This window comes from Rhinolophus sinicus, linkage group LG16, assembly GCF_036562045.2.
Source record: "Rhinolophus sinicus isolate RSC01 linkage group LG16, ASM3656204v1, whole genome shotgun sequence".
In the NCBI taxonomy this organism is placed as follows: domain Eukaryota; kingdom Metazoa; phylum Chordata; class Mammalia; order Chiroptera; family Rhinolophidae; genus Rhinolophus; species Rhinolophus sinicus.
The window spans coordinates 19,827,226-19,848,744 of NC_133765.1; the positions used below are offsets into that span (position 1 = coordinate 19,827,226).

The 21,519-nt window shown below is 44.3% G+C and overlaps 1 protein-coding gene across 6 annotated transcripts in view; it reads left to right on the forward strand.

The window, feature by feature from the left end:
• The window catches only part of MORC2 (MORC family CW-type zinc finger 2), a 38,795-nt gene that overhangs the window by 6,464 nt on the left and 10,812 nt on the right, over positions 1 to 21,519 (forward strand). For all 6 annotated transcript variants that reach the window (XM_019754257.2, XM_019754256.2, XM_074321560.1 and 3 more), the window contains exons 2-13: positions 817 to 870; positions 2,887 to 2,921; positions 8,144 to 8,212; positions 8,747 to 8,837; positions 12,694 to 12,802; positions 16,423 to 16,582; positions 16,692 to 16,803; positions 17,330 to 17,455; positions 18,059 to 18,138; positions 19,002 to 19,084; positions 19,637 to 19,722; positions 21,351 to 21,491. In XM_019754257.2, the coding sequence (XP_019609816.2) occupies positions 817 to 870; positions 2,887 to 2,921; positions 8,144 to 8,212; positions 8,747 to 8,837; positions 12,694 to 12,802; positions 16,423 to 16,582; positions 16,692 to 16,803; positions 17,330 to 17,455; positions 18,059 to 18,138; positions 19,002 to 19,084; positions 19,637 to 19,722; positions 21,351 to 21,491 (1,146 nt within the window). The remainder of the gene's footprint in view (positions 1 to 816; positions 871 to 2,886; positions 2,922 to 8,143; positions 8,213 to 8,746; positions 8,838 to 12,693; positions 12,803 to 16,422; positions 16,583 to 16,691; positions 16,804 to 17,329; positions 17,456 to 18,058; positions 18,139 to 19,001; positions 19,085 to 19,636; positions 19,723 to 21,350; positions 21,492 to 21,519) is intronic.

The window sequence follows — 21,519 nt, forward strand, 5'->3', positions numbered from 1 at the left end:
GGATATAGCAAAAATTAAAGCGTGTGAATGGAAAAAGAATTGTAAGGATAAATCTTATGCATAAATATCACTTTATTGAGTTCTACATAACATGGTAATTGTGTACTTACACAACCCAAATTTTGAGCATCCTCTCAGAGGAGGAGATTACCATTGGGTTAACTTTCACAGGGGCCTTAGGAGACCACACATGGCTCTTGTCCTTCTAGACGGAATTGTTCAAGAGGGTCTTGGATTCCTTTCTTCGATGTAGAGGAAGTTCTGTTTTTAGCCAGAATCAGAGAAAGTCAAAAAATTAATTATTCGCTCCTCCCCACTTTGAAGTGGAATATTTTTGCTTATAAATTGCACAAAATGAATGGGTTTTCTTCTTTCACCAATAGATGATACACAGGTATTGGAAAGCAAAATGCTAACAAGCTGTCCATTGAACATGCTTAGAGATATGCAGAAACTGACAGCTAGTTAAGACAATGAAAAATAAAATACAGGCATTTAGGCACAATATGAGGAGTGAAAAACACTGCTTTAGCAATAGTACACATAGGAATCTTAATGCTTTGGAGTGGATTTCTCTACTCAACATAGTAAAGATAAATGTTTCTGCATCGATAGCAGGACTTGATAGATTAATACTTGAGGGGGATTAGTGAGCTAATGGTGAAGTTTCAATTTCAATAGTGTAAATCGACAATGCAAGTGGCAATTTTAAAATTTTTTTCTAAAAACTTAATATTTTATAACCTTGACTTTTTATTAGGAGTCATAGTTCAATTCTGTAATTCTTTTGCTGACTCTTAGTATTTATCATTTCAGAACTACACATGAATTTTTGTTTGGTGCTCTTGCAGAACTGGTTGATAATGCAAGGTAGGTAGTCTTTAGGTATGCAGTCTGTGTTTGAAAACTTTTTGGGTTGTTGCAACCTTTGCTCTCTGAAGACTTGGGAGGAAGGCAATTCTGTAACAGCTACAACTCACTCCTAAGAGACCTCTTACCAACAAAGTGTTTTTAATAGCACATTAGTTGGTATTTCCACTTGGTTAACTTTAATTTGTTCATTGCTCTGTGAACGAAATAATGAACTTATAACCTCCAAAGCTACCTTCACTTGTGTATTAGAGCAAGATAATTGTAGTGAAATGCAGGGAATTAAGATAGAAACTTAGGAATCAGATTAATGGGACAATCTCTGATTTAATTTGTGTTACCAGGAGAGTACACCATCTAATGTCTTTAAAATTATGCCAGCGTTCTGTGTCAGATGACTGCAGTTGATCAAAGTATCTTCCATTGTTAGCAGCTGTGCTTGGAAGAAATCATTCTTTAGCACTGTTGTTATACTGAGTTCTTAGTGATGGAAACCTATAAATGTTACTGTGCAAGACTGAAAAGAAGATTAGGTTGATTCAGATATAAACAAATAGCAAAATCCAAATCGAGATTCTGTTTATAATTATATTATGAAAATATTGTCTTAGTCTTTTTTCTGAATGCAAACATACAATCCTGACATTGTTTATTGACCAGGTATTGATGACTAATGAAGAGGCTAAGAGTTGACAGTAGAAATACTTTCTAAACAGATCCCCAGCTAATGAGCTTGCTGATAATTTTCTGTCTACCTATACTATAAACCTATACTGTTATTATTTTTATTATTATTCACAGGACTATTCATGGAAGTATGCTAGTTTACAAGTTATTTAACCAGAAAACTCCCAGTTTTGTTTCAATCCTGGTTGACTCATAATTTTTATATTTTAAAATGTTGTAGCCTAATGGAACTATGCTTGGATTTGCCACTTATTAGCTTAGTGAGACCATGGTGTGCTGTAGCAGACTGCTTTTTTGTATATCATATGGTGAGGTGGAGGTTCCTGGGAGTATGTGTTCCTTCTTCCATGAACATTTTGCCAACCTTTCATATTTGAAATTTTAAAAAAATATTTTTGGGAATAGGTACATGTACAGCTATATGGATTTGAGTGGATTTTTTGCATTTAAAACCAATGAAATATTCTGTGCCTTATTTTCCTTGCCTTCAGTTGGCAAAATTGGACTAGGTTACTTCCAGGCCTTTACGGAAGCCTTTATTGATAACTGAAGTTGTATTTTAGCTAGTGGCTAGAGTCTAATGGGGTGCCTCCACTTCCTTTCAAGGTTAGGGAGGATAAGGTTATAGGCCTGTGAATTGGTCTGCTAATTATAGTGTGTATACTGTAAGACCTGATTTTTTCATTGGCTCTGTGGCAGGTTATTGTTTTCCTTTTTTCTCAATATCTTGGTGAGATGGAAAAATGGACAAGTTATTGGAACATTTTTTGTGATTGTGATCAATTGAGAAAAACACAGATTTGAGTCATTTCTTAGTATCTAAAGGGGAACGTTTTTATTTATCTTTTAGATGTTTTTACTATGAAATTTGTATTTAAGAATATATATTCAGGGGTGGCTGGTTAGCTCAGTTGGTTAGAGCATGTTGCTGGTAGCACCAAGGTTGCCGGTTCAATCCCCGCATGGGCCACTGTGAGCTGTGCTCTCCTTAAAAAAACAAACAATGTGTGTGTGTGTGTGTGTATATATATGTGTGTGTGTGTGTGTGTGTGTATATATATATATATATATATATATATATATATATATATTCAGTCCTTATGTCTTATGTGATTATTTTGAATAATTTGGAGCTCCAGAGGAGTTTCACAGACATACAAGGGAAATTGTGTTGCCAAGTGTAAAATACGGCTTTATACAGAATTTCTATATGACTTCCTGAAAATAGACTCAAAATAGTATCCATTCCACTCAAAATACTATGCATTTTCATAGTTGACATTTCATGTTCTCAATTGGTTCTTGATTTTGTTTCTTTTAATTTTGCAGAGATGCTGATGCCACCAGAATAGATATTTATGCAGGTAAGATAGACATCTGTTCTTTCTTCTATGCCCAGTTCCTTTTCATGTATTTTATTGCTATGCCTAAGAAGAAATGAGTGGGAAATAACTGGTCCTGGAGCCTGGGGAGATGGCATAATTACTCTCAGTCTTAGGTAGAAACAGGGCAGACCTGGTTAGGCATTAATAGAAACCGAGAACATTGGGGTAAAGAAACTAACGTGGGGTGCCCAGATTTATAGATCTATTAAAATAGCCACAAGGAGATTTATGGAGATATGAAGTAGAGTAGCAGGGAGTGTGATGATTAGCTATTGGTGATTTTACTGGTTGGAGTTAGCAGGTGACCAGGTTTGTGGTACCTGCAGCCAAAGAGAGATCTTGTTGGAGGCCAGTTTCTCCTTCTGCAACCTTGGTGAGGCCCAGTCCCAACTTGGAGAGATGGTGGTGTCAGTTGCATAAAACAGCTGGGTAACTGGGTTGCCCTTGAGGCCTGCAGAGAAGATATTCTCAGACAGAGGTGTCAGGTAGGAAGAAGGGCTGCTTTGCTTATTTAATTGGCTCTGTTGTTTAGGAGTAAGAGCCTTTTGTTTGTTTGTTTGTTCCCCCCCTAGAGTGGGTGCAACAGTGGAAGAATTCTTAGTCGTTATCATTGGCCTTTTTTTATTTTTTTAAATAGTTTGCTTTCTGCCTATTCAATATTTTTACCACCACTTTTTTCTTTTTTGGTCATTTGAATGCTGAAAATCTGGAAGCAGAATAGAGAAAGATAGCTTTTAAATTTAATTTGGATGCGGGATCTGTTTTTCTGAGAAACCTTTTCTGAAGTATTCTGAAAGGCTTGAGGTAATATTTTGAATAACATTGAGTAGCTTCTGAGAAGACTTGAGTGTTTTTGTGGGAATATACAGTTATCAAATAACCCCTCTTCTTCATAGACCTATTTGATAAATGGAAACAAGCACACAACCAAGAAATAATTCTCAGAACCTCCAATATCATAAAATTGTGAAGAATCTCCCCAGGTATGATGAATTTCTCCCGAGTTTCTGATATACTGGAACAAAGTATATACTGAGAACAGCTAAAAGTCAACTGTATTGCTTAAATTCTGAAAGTCTTCTGTCCAAACGGCTCTGCCAAAGTGGTGAAAATGACTCCCTTTAATTTTAGAAGAAACAGGAAAAAGAGGCATAGCAGAAGATGGTTACTAAGCCCTCGGGCCAGATGGAGGTCTCAGGCCAAATGGAGGTGCCAATGTGTATCTTACATCTCATTGTGCTTTAGTGAGGAGTAATTCCAGCTACCTCTGAAAGAAATGGCGGCTATTTTAATCATTGCACGATGGCAAAGCAGAGAATGAGCCTCTCTATTTCAGGTGACATCAAAAGGACAAATCATCATAGCCAAGTCTATTTGGAAGAAACTTTTTAAAAAAGATCATCTCTGTCTCCTCCTTCCACCTTTAGTGGGTGAATTTCAGCAAGGAAATGTAGTCCTTCACACTCAAATGCGGAAGAACACTTGGATTTCAGTTTAAATGAAAAAAGACCCAGTGTGCATTTATTCAGTTCTCAGTGCTACTCCTGTTGTGCTTTAGGAGTAAGTGTCCCGAGAGGATGAAATTGGGGCTTTGCTAGATTCTCATTAGAGAACTTAGTGGCTAATTGGAGAGACAATTAGAACTCTACAGATGATTAGAGAACAATAACTCAATCTTGAGGGAACTGTCAAAGCAGTTAAGGATTAAATGGTGTGATAGAATCACTAAGCCCTATAGCATTTTGGGAAAAGACTTAATTTACTCTAAGACTAGGAATCTTGACTGAGGTGTCATACTTTGTTACCTCAGGGCCTCATTTAACACATTCAACAGGAGGAATAAAAGCAACCTCATTTTACAAGTAAATCAATAGAATTAGTAATATCGAATAAAGGCATATATCTTGATTTATTGCGCTTCACAGATGTTGCGTTTTTTATAAATTGAAGGCAAGATCCTTCAAAAAGATTACGACTTGCTTTTTTGCGCCGGTCTGGAAGTGAACTTGCAATATTTCTGAGATACGCCTGTAATATAAGTTCTTGTTAACACATGGGGGAAAGTATTTTTCTATCTTCCATTCTGAAACGAGATTGATACTGAATTTAGAAATCTTCCCAAGCATCAGATGTAGTTCGAATTCACCACAGTCACATTTTAGAAGATTGTATTTAAACCTAAGAAGGGCGAGGAAGAAACCAGACTGTCAAATTGTAGAAGTAGGTGTTCACTTACCTGAAGTATTGCTATTAGATAGGGCTGGACCAAAATGTGCCTGTCAGAAGTAGACTGGAAAATTAGTTGGAGCAAATGTAACTGAAACAAATACTGTTCAAACAGATTGTAAAGTATGATGATGAACTTGGATGTCATTTTATTACAACCTCTGCATTAGGACAATAGTATTTTATCATCTTTGACTTTTTGACTTAAAGCTCTATTTTACATCTCTTCTGGTTCTTTCTTTTTTATGTCTTCTCCCCAGTGAAGAGACAATTAGAACTCTAATGGAGGGATGTCAGGCTAACTTGGAGAGGCCAGACTTATTGGGGGAAGCTTAGGTATGCAGCCTTCCAAACTGGCTCTGATAATCTTACATAGCTGCTGCCAGGAGCTGAAGCACAACTCAGAGAAGGCAGTTTGGCTTTGCCCTTCCTATCTTGTGTCCAACATGTATGATAGGAGGGGGAGATACAACCCCCAGCTGCTTAGGCTCTCCTCTATTCAGAGCCCCCCCTCCTTCACAAAAATCCTTTTCTGAGAGGCTTCAGATTTCACTCTGTTGGCTGATTAAAGTAAATATCAGGTGTTAGGAATGCATTTCTAACTGATGGATTGTCTGGGGAGATAGTTTTGAGCAGGAGAGCCTTGTACTTGTTCTAGCTCAATGCTTGTCAGAGTGGTCCACTGATGGACAGTATTGGGATCACCTGGGAGTATATTAGAAATGCAAATTCTCAGGTGCCACCTCAGACCCATACAATCACTCTCCAGGGTAGAGCTTATTGAGATAAGCATTGTAGTTAGTAAAGGTGTCACACTGCCTGTTTATAAAGATGAAGTTATTGCTCTGTCGGCTAGTGTCTCTTGGCCCTGAAGCAGTGTTGCACATGACCATGGATCTGGATACTACTACTGTGTTTCCCCAAAAATAAGACCGGGTCTTATACCGTGTTTCCCTGAAAATAAGACTGGGTCTTATATTAATTTTTGCTCCAAAAGATGCATTAGGGCGTATTTTCAGGGGATGTCTTATTTTTTAATGTACATTTATTCAAATACAGTCATGTTATCTTCTGGAACATCGTCATAACGTACTAAATGCGTCTGTCTGGCTGACGATCTGTAGGGGGGCTTATTTTTGGGGTAGGACTCATTTTGGGGGAAACACGGTAGCTGCTTACAGGCTGTTTGGTCACTATGTGGCCCAGAGGATCTTCTACAGGTAAAATCTTTGAAATGAAGTTGTTGAGCGAGAACGGGATCTCATCCATTGTTAAGTGATGATTTTGTACTAAAACAGCCTGCAGATCCTGTTCTAAGAGATACAGTGGCCTAGCAGTAACTTCCTAGGTAGTGTTCAAGAAGTGCCAGTGGCCGTTGGGGACTTTTCAGATGCTCTTGGCTCAAACCAGTTTCTAGGTCCCAAAGCAGAGTCTTCATGTACATTTTATGGCTGAAGTAGATAGCAAATGGCTCTTAGCTAGATGTAGAACACTTTTCCGTGATCTGTACTGACCCAATTTTGAGTCTCCATATGATACTTTGCTTCCTGCAGAAGAAACTTGGAAGCCTTTTTGTACTTTTCTTATACTTGCTCCAGCTTGCTAGATCTCACTTGGGTTCTCCAGACTCAGTTAAGAGGCACTGCCAAAAGGAGAAATTTTCTTATGTACCAATAGTACTTCCAGGAAGGTCCTTGCCCTTGAACTTTCAAGAAGCCCTTGTTATTATTTCACCAAAGTTCAGCTTCCTGAACACTGAGTGATACTCAAAAATCTCTGTGGTTTATAGTACTTCTGAAATAGCATTTTAAATTATATTAACTAGTCCATTTAACAGAACATTGTCATGACTCACTTGAATCTTTAGCCTGAGGGGAGGACAAAGCATTTTAAACAGATTCATCAGCTTAGATAGATGTACAAAGTTGGTAAACCACAGCTTGGGGAAGACAAAAAAAAGTCTTTAATAAAGGAAGTAAGATCCCAGGCAGCCTTGGGTTTATTACTGTAGTACCTTACAAAGACCTCCTTCCTTTTAGTAGAAGTGCTCTCCTGATTACAAGGCCTATGCTGTTCCTCCTTTGCCCACCTAGTCCTCATCATTGGGTCAAAAGACACCTCGGAAACTGTGACCCAGACTACTTTGAGTAACCACTTGTCACTGCAGAAGACAGCTGCAGAAAGAAGAGTCTCCCACCCCCTGGAATGGCACTCACAGTCTGTTGTGTTCCTTCCCTGTTGGCCAAGAAGCCCTGCCATAGCTGCTCTGTAACTTAGTGTCAAAGGACTGTTCCTCCTTGCAGTCAAGCCTGTCCAGCTGGGAACCAGGCAGCTTTTTACTGCACCGTCTCACTCCTGGACTGCGGAGCCATTTCAGGGACCCACAGCGTGCAGGGGATGTGATGAAGAAGACAGATAGCTCAGAAACTGCAGTTAGCCTGGGGATAGTGACACAGAGACTCAGTAATTCATCTTCTAGATAGCAACTGCTGCCACCGTGCACATAGCATGCCTGGCTTGATCACTTTGTACTTAACCCACAAAAGGACAAGCCTTGTTAGATTTGAGCAGTGTTGATAAGATATAGCATGTAGTAGTTGAAGAATTTTAGTGGCTTGGGTTTCATAGCAGAGGGCAGAAGTACAAGTAATCCAGGTGGAGGGATGATTGAGGTATGCGTGAAATACATGTCTATTCAGTGGTCCTGCGTGTGGTTAGATGGCTGGGCCAGGTATTAGCTGTCCTCCTTATAGAGTCTCAAGCTTTGTCATGAACTAGAAAGCACTGGAGAAGTTTTGGGAATTCCTACCCTCGAGGGACCTGACATTTAACTAGCTAGGTCTATTACACAGAGAGGTCAGGTTTGACTTGACCTTTTCGGACTGACCTTCGCATTGATCTACCTTCTGATCATACTCTTGTTGGGTGTGATCTTGTGGTTAATCACCCAGTAATGGAAGCTGCTTTGTTTACAGAAAGGCGAGAGGATCTTCGAGGAGGATTTATGCTTTGCTTCTTGGATGATGGAGCAGGAATGGATCCAAGTAAGTGATGAGATGATTGCTTCTTTTGGGGAGGACAGAACCATTTGTATAAAACACTGACAGTGTTAACTTATTTCTCTGTTGCTGCACTATTATAACTAGAAGATCCACCTGGGGAGAGAGGAGTCTGTTGCAACATCTCAGGCTTAATTCCACTAATGGATTTGCCGGGTCTTGTCCTAGCATGGGAGATAGGATCTAAATGGCAAACTGAAGTCAGTGAGATTACCCATCTCTTGACATTATATTTATCAGCTTGCACAACATTCTGGAGTCGAATCTACAGCCCCCCTCCCTGCCCCCGCCCCAAGCCTTATTACTGTCTTTGGGTAACAGGACAAGATCATAGTGATGACATCACTGACAGGCCAGTCAGGGATTACCTCCATTTGCCTCATAGTTGTGAATTTCCTTGGACAGAAGTTTTCAGTAGACACAGCCCTACTTGGGGTTAACAAGGCTCAAACCTTTGATTTTGAGGAGCTGGGGAAAGAAATGCAAACTTTTCCCTTTCTCTTCTGTCTGCCACTTCAGGCGATGCTGCCAGTGTAATCCAGTTTGGGAAGTCAGCCAAGCGAACACCTGAGTCCACCCAGATTGGGCAGTATGGGAATGGGTTAAAATCGTAAGTATACTAGAAGGCTATCACAGGACTGAAAGCAATCAGGCGCTGCTCTCCTGCTTCTAGCCCATGAAAACTTCCCTTCTCCTCGTCCCTCCATTGCTGTAATTACGGAACAGAAGGAAAAGCAGAAAGGAGTGGTTTGGGGACTTAACCAGCTGTTGTCCAGCCTAGTTTATGTCAGAGATGGAAAAGTATGAACATCCAAAACCGGTTGGGGTGGGAGAAGCTATAGGTTTCTCTTGGTACTGTTCTCTGGACTGCACCTCTGCTGTTGAAAATTCTTATTTTACCCTGTGGTTGAGGTCTTGCGTGGTAGTTCTGTGAGTTTGGGGTGTGCGAGGTCGGACAATTACGTTCGTGAACTCATCCTAGAAAAAGTGCTGCATACCTCATTGCTGAATATCATTATGGTTACCTGTGAAGTACTCCCCTTGGGAAGTTATGCACCGATGCCAGTGTGTAGTCCTTCCTTCAAAGCAATTTTGGAACTCTTTTTTTTCTGGAATGGCCATCAGAACTGTTGTCGTATTTACCCTTGATGTCCTGAATGTTATCAAAATGTTTTCCTTTCCATATTTCCTTTATCTTTGGGTAAAGAAAGAAGTAATTGGGAGCCAGGTCTCGTGAGTAGGGAGGGTGTTCCAATACAGTTATTTGTTTACTGGCTAAAAACTCCCTCACAGACAGTGCTGTGTGAGCTGGTGCATTGTGGTGATGCAAGAGCCATGAATCGTTGGCGAAAAGTTTAGGTCATCTAACTTTTCCATGCAGCCTTTTCAGCACTTCCAAATGGTAAACTTGGTTAATTGTTTGTCTAGTTGGTACAAATTCATAATGAATAATTCCTCTGATATAAAAAAACGGTAGCAACATTGTTGCAACAAGTTTGCGAACTTAATTATCAGACCTCGTATCTGAGTGAGGGGGTCGCTTTATGGCCTCTGCCATTTTTTCTGAGCACCTGCCACATGTCACGCTTCCTGCTAGACCCTGGGGATCCAGGGTAAGTAAGAGAGACCCAAACCCTCCCTCTCAGTGGACGAGGTCTCCACTCACGTGTCCTGCTAGGTCCTGTAGTAGGGACCTACCTAATGTCGTCAAATCCCTTGGGACTTCTTTCTCAGCCCTTGGTTCCCACTTGTTTTGTATTTGGAATGTGTTGTTCTGGTTTTGAGTGAAGCCCCAGGAGAAAGATTTCTATTTCTGAAATGCTCACTTCCAGCTGTACATACCTTTGGATGGAATAAGATTTAGTGGAATGGAGTTTGTACAAATGGAATTCTGAGTCATGTTTCCAGTCTTGCTGTGGAAACGTGTTTTGTTTGAGAGAGAGGGTGATGGTTTGGTCCGTCAACAGCATTGGTTGTCCTCATACGCAGTGTGCTCTGGGTGTGTAAGGAAGAGAGTGTTCCCAAAGACATCAGGGACCCAGTCCCCGGACTTTTTGACTTGTTTCTCAGGACAGGAACCAAATGGCAATAACAGGCACTTTCCCATTTTCCAGACACTGCGCTAAAAACTTGACGTGAATGATCCTCACTATAGTCCTCTGAGGTGTAGGTACTATTCTTATTTTCAGATTAGGAAATTGAGGTTTAAAGGGGTGAAGCGATTTGCCCAAAAGTATAAAAGTGCCCAAGTGTGGAGCAGAGATATGAACCAGGCCTTTCTGACTGGAAAGCTGGAGCTGTGTCCATCTCACTTAAGTCGGACGAACTGAAGTTCAGATCTCACCTCAGCCACTTAATTATTCTCTGAGCCTCAGCTTTTCTCCTTTGTAAATTGGGATTATAATACCTACTGAGTTGGTTAAGGATTAAATGTTAACATTGCTACGAGAGCCCTCGCCTGGTTTCTAGCTTTTAAAAAAATTTCTCCCTTTTTCGATCTTTCCATGTCAGGTTCCTGACCTGATTGAGTGAGTCTGGGGTGGGCCCTAGGAATCTGCATTTTTCATAGGTTCCCTAGGTGATTCTGGTGTGGTGATCTAACTCCCTTAGAGGCAATGTGATGTAAGAAACCTTGACTTACCATCTGGACTGTACATCAGCCGCCTCCTACCTGTCTTATTAGTTCTGTGGCCTCAGGCAAATCATTTCATCTCTGAATGTGTTTCCTAATCTACAAAACAGGATTCTAATCGCTGACGTTCTCCCTTCCAGAGCAAGTTTTAGGAGCAGCTGAAATGTGACTCTGAAAGTGCTTAGAAGACTGGGAAGGAAAGTGTACAGAAGTTGAGAGTGTTGTTATTAGCATATTTTAGTAGAACAATTTTTGTAGAGGATCCATTGAGATGGAGCCATCTGGTGTTCAGAGTGAATTCATTTTGAAATTAGTATAGAAGTAATCCACAGGTGGAAAAGAGTTTCAGGAGGAAGTGATTTGTGGTGAGAATAGGGCTGAGAAACAGGGAAATCGGTAGAGAGGTGGCATTTTTGGGTTGTTGCTGCTCAGCCTCCAATGTCACGTTCAAAGACAGGGGGAAGAAAGAGGCACAAAGCAAAGTTTTTACCAAATTAGGGCAAGAATTAGCTTTGACAGAAGGCAAGATAAAGGGCCTCATTTTGCCACCCAAAAGCTTTAGGGAAGAAGACGGAGGATTGTGAAATTGTCAGGTGAAGGAGGATTGCCAGAACCTCGGGAGCTGGAGGAAGAGAAACAGAACTTGGCAGCCACCAGGGTGCCAAGTGTGTTGGGCGTTTTCCTGTGCATTTGGGGAAATTGGACATGGCACTCATTTGTGTGCTTGGCATGCCAGCCTGGTTTGTATTTGTACATAGATGAGTGTAATAAGGCATTTTACTGCCATTACCTCCCTAGTGTATTATGAAGGTTGATGAGATAATAGCCATAAGGCCGCAGAAGCTGCTCAGATGAAAGGAGCTGCACAGCCCCATTGTTCAGTGGGCAGTCCTCCCACCGCTGTAGTGCTTCTGCCGGGTAACTGTTCCATGTTGTCTGCAAAGGCTTGTCCCGGCCTGCTGCTTGCATGGCTTAATCTGGCCAAACAGCGGAAGAAGCAGTTGATTGAATTCAGACTTTTGCCTTGTGGAAGTCAGTGTTAAGGCACATTTCCCAGAAACCCAAATCGGGGACCTGCCTGTGTCATAATGAGCTCAAGGTGGCAAAACACTTTTGAGATAGAAGATGGCTGTAGTTAATAGGACCTGAGCCAGTCATAGACCTTCTCAAAACTGTGATCAAGAATTAGATTTTACATGGTTAGCCCCTGCGTTTGGCTGAGCCTTGGGATAGTACCGGTCTTTGGGGGATTTGTGAGCATAGGCAGTGGGCCGTTCCCTTGATGGTGCTGTCGTTTGGTGAGTGGACAGGAGGGGAGTTTGTATCAATGAAGGAAGGACAGGATGGGAACTGGATGCAGTTAGCATGGAAGATGATGTATTGAAGGTGTCAGTTACTAGAGTGAAATCTGGTGGTGGCACAGTCAGAGGGTATAGCAGCCCTTGTGTGGCTGAGATAAACCCAGAGCATGGGAGGCCGGGTTGTTACCATTGTAGCCACAATGGTGACGTGGGGGTGCCACTAACCTGGAGCTGATGATTGATGGTGAATGTGCCCTAGAAGGGTGGTGAGAGAGCTCTGCATTGTGGCAAAGTGTGGTTGAGAAGGTTATAAGGAAAGACTCAAGTCAGTGGAAGAGCAGAGGGGAGGCGTGTCAGATGGAAGGAGAAGGAACGAGGGCTGTGGAACTCAACTCGGGTCCTGAGACCTTAGCGAGGCCTTTAGGGGAGTCCCCCAAAGGCAGTTCAGTGATGTCCAGAGGGTAGATTTGCTCTTTTTTTCATATGAGCTTTTGAATCCCTGGGAGAGTAACCTATTTCTGCTTCCCTTTCAGGGGCTCAATGCGCATTGGGAAGGATTTTATCCTCTTCACCAAGAAGGAAGACACCATGACCTGCCTCTTCCTGTCTCGTACCTTTCATGAGGAGGAAGGCATTGATGAAGTAGGTCCCATACTCGTGGTATGAGTCACCAGTCCACATTTCCTGGGTCTGCCAGGCTGTTTTCATAGATCATTTGCAATGCTTGGCTCTTTGGTGTTGCAAGATTGCAGCCATGCCCCCTGTTAATGGGATTAGCTGGGTGGATGAATTGGTTGAGGGGTTAAGGCAGATACCTTAATGTGAGAGGAAGTAAAAATTCAAAGCTTCACGCCATCAAGTGGCAGGAACCGAGAATTGTATTTGCAGCTCCCTTAGATCTGCAGCTTGAATTCAGTCTGGCAGGTTGTCACTATGGAGAGTTGTTTTATCGTGGGGAGTATTTTGGGTTTCCGTGAGTATCGGTAGAAACCACAGCTGGAGCAGCACTGTCTTTCCCATATGATGGTGATTTTGTGGAATGTGCTGTGAGTGCATTTTCCTTTTGAGGAAATATGTTGCTCTAAGCATCTATGTCAGCCACAAGTCTGATACTTACAGAGCCTGGGCAGATAGTGAAGCTGGTGAGCATTTGGAAAATATCAGTGTAAGTTCTTTGCTAAATGGCAGCTGATACACAGTCCCAGCTGATTATCGTTATGCTGAAAGTAAGGCCTAATGAATCTATTCTGATTTTAAAATATTTGGTAATTAATTCACTATATGAGCTAAACACGTACTCAGTTGATACTCTTTGTTGCCTGGTGGCTCTGTTATCTGCAGAGCTGGTCTAGGGAGGTGTTTGCCCCCTCAGGGGGATGAATCGGGGAAGGCCTTGGTCTGCCCAACTTCAGACTGGACTCTTATTTTCTTTCATATGTGAGAAATGGAGGTCTACAGAGAGAAATCTATGGCTGTCATGTCAGCAAATAGGTGAATTCAGTCCAAGTTTTAATCTAAATTCATTTCTGTTAATTAGCTATGATTAAATTTGTGCTGGCCCTGTTTAGATGTGAGCCTAAATCATAGCAAATTAGTTCATGTAGGGAATAGAAGGCTATCTTTTTTCCTACCATCTTTGCTTGGCAAGCCAGTGGATTTGTTTGCCTTTTTGATAAATGTGTCAGTTCATTCAGCATAGAGTGAGGGAAGTGCTGCAGCTGGGAAGAGCAGACTTCTGGGGAAGGTAGGGCAGGAGAACTTAGCCCAGGCTGGGGTTTTCAGGATTGTTTCCTTACTGACTGAGGGTGGTGGGAGGAGGGTGTGTATATCAATAGAAATAGTCTGTTCACGACCCTGAGGGCTGGTGAGGCTGTGGGAAGGGACTTGGCAGAGGGGCCACCTGAAGAAAGGTGGTAGCCTATGAAGAGCAGGGAGGGCCAGGTCAGGCTTGACCTCAGGGCGTTGGTGCAATCGTTAAAGGGAAGTTAAGCAAGGGTGTAGCAGTCTCAGGTTGTCTTTAAAAGATCAGTTTGGTTATTGTGTGGTGATTGGATTGGGAGGATTTGGCTGTTGGATTGGACCAGTTGGAAGGCCCTGGCTGTGTGTAGCCTGGTGGGACTCAAAGCAGGGAGGTGAGAGAAATAGGAGTCTTCATCTCTTCAGTACGTTGGACCCACATATTTGGTGTTTGATCATTAGGAAAGGGGAAAAAAGGGTCATAGATGACTCAGGTTCTTGGTGTGGCAGCTGGGCATAGTGGGCTTTCTCGAGCTGCAGAAGAATGGAAGAGGCAACTGGTAGGGGAAGAGTGTTTTGTTGTCCTAGGCATGCAAAGTTAAGTCTGGGTCTGGAGCTTGGGGGAGGCCTGGGCTTCAGGATTCTTGGTAGCAGATGAGGTCAACTTGAAGGAGTGTGTCGAGTGAGAAAAGGACCTGGGATCTCAGGCGTGCTGATGTTTGAAGGCTGGGGAGAAGAGAAAGTGGCAGAGGAGACATGAGTGGCCAGAAGGGTAGGAGGAAAACCAGGAAAGTGGTGACATTGAAACTAAAGAAGTGTTCCAGTGGCAGGGATGGATGCCAGTGGAAGTGAATGCCTACGGTTTCAATAATGCCATTGTCATCTGGGGCTGCTGTGAAGTATGGGAGGTGCAGAGCGAGGTACAGATTCACAGAACACAAATGGAACTCAGTTCCCTGGTGAAAAACCTTGGTTGACATTTTTTCCTTACTTGGTGCTAGGTCACTGTTCTGGATGTGTACTCTCATGTGAACTCAGCCAAGATTTCAAAATATCATTTTTGGCTGGATGGGAATGTGTCCATAGTACCTCTAGGGTTGGATTGTATAGACATGAAGCGTCTTAGAAACCAGCAAATGTCTCGAAACTCTTAACAGTGTATTACCCTGGCACTTGCTAAAAAACAGAATTCTTTTTTCCTCACGGTGGGCTATCTCCTTTGAACCTCTAAGGTGCCTGGATTAGTTTGCTTCACAGAGGGAATCTCAGCAGTCAGCCATCCACAGGGCTCCCTGGGCAGTTGGCTGGTTGAAGGGAACAAGCACTCCAAGGCAGGCCTCTGGGGAAGTGGCATTTGAAGTATGGTTTTTGAAGAAGGAGTAGGATTTTTTCCAGTGTCATAGAGGTATAATTGACGAGGGTAGGCGTTTTTAAAACATTACTTGGGGGCCAGCCCGGTGGCTCAGGTGGTTGGAGCGCCGTGCTCCTAATGCCGAGGTCCTGGTTCGAATCGAACCAAAAATAAGAAAATAAGAGTCCAGTCTGAAGTTGACCGACTGCCTCAGCCAGGGGCAGCGCAAGGCTCATAATACCAGCATGGGCCAGGGAGCTGTGTGTGTCCTACACAACCAGACTCAGAAACAACGGCTTGAACTGGAGTGGGGTTGGGGGGAGGCATAAGAAGGGGAAAAAAAAATAAAACATTACTTACACATAAGGTTAAATTCGAATATTTATGAAATGAACACCCGTGTAGCCACCATCATAGACTGAAGATAGAAGTCCCCAGTGTGCCCCTCACTAATCAGATTCCCTATTGCACCTCTGAAGGAACTGCCTTCAGGTGACTTTTGTGATGATCAGTTCCTTGTTTTTCTTTACAGTTTTGTCACCTGTGTATGCATACTTGTAGTTTAGTTTTGCCTTTTTATGAATATATAAATGGAGTCGTAGGTTTTTTTTTTGTATTTTGCTGCTTTCATGTAACATTGTGAGGTTCATCTATGTTGATACTAGTAGCTATTAGTTTGGTCATGTTCCTCACTGCACAGTATTCCATTGTATAAATATGCTGCAGTTTATCCACTCTGTAGTGGATATTTTACTGTTCTTACATATTTGCTGATACATATGTACAAAAGTTTCTCCTAGAATATATACCTGGGAGTGGAATTGCTGAGTTGTAGATTATGTTTATGTGTATCTTCGGCTTCACTAGGTAATTGCAAATACGTTTTCCTAGTGGAAAGGTAGAATTATTACCAAACTAGGAAAGTAGCCAGGAACAGCCCAAGCAAGGAGCTGCCTATGCAGAGACCCCCAGGACATAAGCCAGCATGCCCCAGGGCACCGAAGATGTGAGGCTGAATCTTGGGAGGGGCCGCAGCCAGAGCATCTGGCACCAGGCTGCGGAGCTTGGGCCTCTCGCCCCAGACAGTGTGGGGGGGGGACAAGATGGACACACTTTTTTGGGTAAGGCTGTTCTGGGGTCTCCCTCAAAATGTCTGCTTGTACTTACTCCAAAGGTGATAGTCCCATTGCCCACCTGGAATGCTCGGTCCCGGGAACCTGTCATAGACAACGTGGAGAAGTTTTCCATTGAGACAGAGCTCATCTACAAGTATTCTCCCTTCCGCAGTGAGGAGGAAGTGATGACTCAGTTCATGAAGATTCCCGGGGACAGTGGTAAGTAGGGGATTCTGCATCCCCTAGAATCCAAAGCGCCAGAGCCACGATGATTTGGGAAGGGGCCGGGGGTGCCTGGCAGAACAAAAGGAGGATTTCTGTTCCCCAGGAACACTGGTGATCATCTTCAATCTCAAACTCATGGATAATGGAGAGCCAGAGCTAGACATCATCTCAAATCCAAGAGATATCCAGATGGCGGAGACTTCCCCAGAGGGCACGTGAGTGTGGCTGGGAAGGGAGGGAAGCCTGGAACCGAAGTTCAGTCTCTCAGCAGGGAAAAGCTCGGGAGGTGACCTTAGGGAGAGAGGGGAGAGCTTAATCTCTGCATTTCCCAGTTTGAGAGTTAATGAAGCTGAAAGCTCCTCGTCTTCTTGCCACAAGGCAGAGGGGTAACATAGAAGGACAGCAGGTCCTCAGCTAAGCCAAGAGGAAACATGAGTGATCTCTTACTCCAGCTCCTTGATTTGACAGAGAAAGATTGAGCCTAGAGAGGGGAAAGGAGTTTCTGAGTCCATGGTGGGGCAGTGGCAGGATGGTTCCAGGTATCTGGGGCACCTGTGCTGGGGACGTGAGAGGGGGCAGGGTGTGGTGCCAACACTGAGGGAGCACTCCTTCAGGGTGGCAAGAGAAGCCAAGATGCGAGGTGGAAAGGTGGAGGGCCTGCAGAGAGGCTGTCCTGCTGTACCCTTGGTCAGGCTGGTTGTGGGGCGGGTGACAGCGCTCCTCTGTGCTTGCCACTTCCAGGAAGCCAGAGCGGCGCTCATTCCGTGCCTACGCCGCAGTGCTCTATATTGATCCCCGGATGAGGATCTTCATCCACGGGCACAAGGTGCAGACCAAGAGGCTCTCCTGCTGCCTGTATAAACCCAGGTAGGGGCCCGCTGTTGCCCTTGGGCTGAGGATGGGGCCTGGCCATGTTTCTCTGGGGCATTGCAGTGATACCGGGTGAGAGACTCTAACAGTGTTCAGTGCATTAGGGCCTTTAAACTGCCTGTGACTTACTGCAGAGAAACTTCTGGGTCCTGAGGGAGGGACAGAGTGGCCAATGGGCTATGGAGGTTGGCTGGCAAAGCTGGTTGGGTGTGAGTACCTTCTGTGACATGGAGGGTGCCCTGCCTGGTATAGTGAGCTGGCGGAGCCTCTTGGCTTCAGGGCTGAGGGGCCTTTAGACACTACACAGGAAAATAAAGGCCCTGGCCGATTACTGAGGCTTGTTTTTGCTGTGGGATTAATGACACACCTGGTGAATAGTGAGGTTGTTTATCAAAGCTGGAGCAGGAGGCAAGGGGCAAGTAGAATAAAGAATTGAGTCTTTTTGCTGACATAAGCTTGGCTTTGACTCATCACAAGGGGCCAGGACAGCGCAGCTTGGGAGGAGACAGGAAGGCAGGGTGCTTCCTGAGCTGCTCCGGTGGCTGCCCTGCCCCCTGCTGCTCAGGCCCTCAGGTTGCTCTCCCCCCCCACCCCCCCCAGGATGTACAAGTACACGTCAAGCCGTTTCAAGACCCGTGCGGAGCAGGAGGTGAAGAAAGCTGAGCACGTAGCACGGATTGGTAATGCACCCCCCTCACACACACAGGAGGGGTTGGGTGGGGGTCGCCTGGGGGACACTGCTTGTGGCCAAAGCAGGATCCAGGAAAAAGCTCTGTCCAGCACCCTGTGCTAAGCTGTCCTCTTGAACCACTCATCCAGCTCCTCCTGCACCCCTCGCAGTGCGTGCCAGTCCCCTGTGCAGTTTTCTCCCCAGAGTCTACTTGCTCTTCATCAGCCATTTGTCACCTCCTGGGCTTTCCCAGAGTGAAGAATCCCACACTGTCCTATGGCCCAAATATGTGTGAAATTGGTTTTCATGACTCCAGGGCAAAAATCTCAAGGTCTGTTTTGGTAAGAGGGCTTCTTGGAAGCTTAATAGAGAGTGATCGGCTGAGGACTTTGATAACTCTCAGCTCCTGCTGAGGGTTTAACTCTGGTTGCCTTGGGCAGTTTTTGACCTCTTCTGATTATAAAGTTTGAAAAGCAGACTCCGTATAAATAGTGCCTGACACACTGTCTGTCTCTCCCTCCCTCCCTCTCCCTCCCTCTCCCTCCCTCCCCCTCCCTCTCCCTCCCTCCCCCTCCCTCCCTCCCCCTCCCTCCCCCTCCCTCCCCCTCCTTCCCTCTCCCTCCCTTTCCCTCCCTCTCCCTTCCTCTCTTTCCCTCTCTCTCCTTCTCCCTCCTCCTCCCTCCCTCTCTCTCTCCCCCTCTCCCTCCCTCTCTCTCCCTCCCTCTCCCTTCCTCTCTCTCCCCTTTTCACTTACTCTCACTTCCCCCCACCCGACCCCCCCGTTTTACAGCAGGCATTGCACTATGGGATCCAGGAAGGCTGACTAAGAGTTTTAAACTTAAATTCCTTATCATGGTTTCTTCTGGGTTTCAGCTGAAGAGAAGGCACGGGAGGCGGAGAGCAAAGCTCGGACATTAGAACTACGCTTAGGTGGAGACCTCACACGGGACTCCAGGGTAAGGCCCCAGACCTCTGCAGCTGTTCTCCAGCATTTCTGGCAGTGGAATCCAAGAGCTGGCCTGGCTCAGCCCCAGAAAAGTCATGAACCCCTTGTCCTAAAGCTGAAAAATGGGATGTTACGATGTTTCTATAATCGTGATTGAACACACTGTATGGCAAAAGCTTGGCTAATCAAAAACATCCCAACAACCATATGCGGTGTGGACACTGTTAGTATTCTCAGTTTATACCACAGTGAAGTGAAGAGTGTCAGCTGCCCCGGTCACACACAGTGTAAGGGTCAGAGCAGTTCTCTGCGCCTCCCTGTCTGACACACCTTCGTAGATTATCGATTCAATTGGGAATGTTTCTTCCATGTCAGCAAGCCTGGTCAAGTGAAACTCAGCTTTTGAATTTGTCCCCATTTTCTGTAGAAAAGAAAAGAAGTAAATCTCCAGGTGTGGTTTTGCACCCATGTGATTTAAAATAAGTTTTAGACGTATTAAAATATTCCCTGCTGTGACCCAGAGCACTTCCTCTCCTCACTTGGTGCCGATACCCATTTTTAGGTAATGTTGCGGCAGGTCCAGAACACAGCCATTACCCTGCGTAGAGAAGCTGATGTCAAGAAGCGGATCAAGGAGGCCAAGCAGCGGTGAGTGCCAGGGCCAGCCTTTGGTCTCTAAAGTATGGAGCTTTTGCACTGGTTATTGACGAGCTTGAGGAATACCTCCCCACCCCACAAGGTTGCCGTTCCATCACAAAGATTGCTTTGAGAAAGCCATTAATGTTGTGATCCCAAATGCTTGTCAAATGTCCACTGTAGGAGAATGTTATTTTCCCAGCTCAGGTCTTTCCCGAGCTAGGAAAATGCAGGGCAGGGCCAACACCTTGAGTTGGACACCAAACCCTTCTTACTGGCACCTGTCCATTTGTCTGTCTCTCCTCCCTTTTCTTTCTCTCTCCCCCTCTCTCCTTTCATCCCCTTCCCCCTTCCTTTCCTTCCTTTTTCTTTTCATTTAAAGGATGTATGAAGTGTTCATTGTATAAAACTTATAAAATATAGAACTTTAAAAAAGTTTTTAGGGCTGGCCCGGTGGCTCAGGCGGTTGGAACTCCATGCTCCTAACTCCGAAGGCTGCTGGTTCGATTCCCACATGGGAAAGTGGGCTCTCAACCACAAGGTTGCCGGTTCAACTCCTCGAGTCCCGCAAGGGATGGTGGGCTGCGCCCCCTGCAACTAAGATTGAACATGGCACCTTGAGCTGAGCTGCCTCCTGGATGGCTCAGTTAGTTGGAGCGCGTCCTCTCAACCACAAGGTTGCCGGTTCAACTCCCACAAGGGATGGTGGGCTGTGCCCCCTGCAACTAGCAATGGCAACTGGACCTGGAGCTGAGCTGTGCCCTCCACAACTAAGACTGAAAGGACAACTTGAAGCTGAATGGCACCCTCCACAACTAAGATTGAAAGGATAACAACTTGACTTGGAAAAAAAAAAAGTCCTGGAAGTACACACTGTTCCCCAATAAAGTCCTGTTCCCCTTGCCCAATAAAATCTGGGGGAAAAAAAAAAGTTTTTAAATTCCGTTATGCTTCTACCACCTTGATATCTAATACTCTTAATTTCTTATTTCTGGTTACAATTGTGGAATAATGGTGTAGATTGAGTTTTGGACCTTTCTTATCTAGAATGGGCATTTTCCTGGCTTGTTATCTCCCTGTCCCACCTCCATGTTTGGAGCCTCTCTGGGCTCTGGGCCTTGAATTCCTGGCTGGCTTCTTGTTGGCCTTGTCACAGGTATAGGTTTCAGGTTTCTTCTGTCTGAGTCAGTCCACAACTTATCCATCTGCTTTTCAGCTTCCCCGATTTCATTGGCATTTATCACATAAAGGTCTCTTCTCTCACATACATCTTCATTGTTCTTGTGAATTTTTGCCTTTTTAAAATTAACTACTATCCGTTAATGGAGTAGGTATGCAGAAAACCTTGTGTTTATTCCACTGTAACTCAGGGATTTGCAGCAGCTTCCCAGCATCCCATTCACACCTAAATCCATCTCTGTTTTGTTACCAAAAGCCAAAGTCACATGCTTTCAATGAGGGCTGCTGAGATTCACTGCGTGGTGCACTTCCCTGTCACGTCTTCACAGGTTCCACATTGAATGAAAATGTAAAGCTTTTTGTTTTTGTTTAACATGTCTCCAGTTTAAGTGTAACACCTCTTAAACTCTATGGTATATGTATGCTAGGGGGTTGATCTGCTTGAATTTTTGTCTTCCCAGAGCACTTAAAGAACCTAAGGAACTGAATTTTGTTTTTGGGGTCAATATTGAACACCGGGACCTGGACGGCATGTTCATCTATAACTGTAGCCGCCTGATCAAGATGTATGAGAAAGTGGGCCCACAGCTGGAAGGGGGCATGTGAGTACTGCCCCAGGGGAGCTTCCCA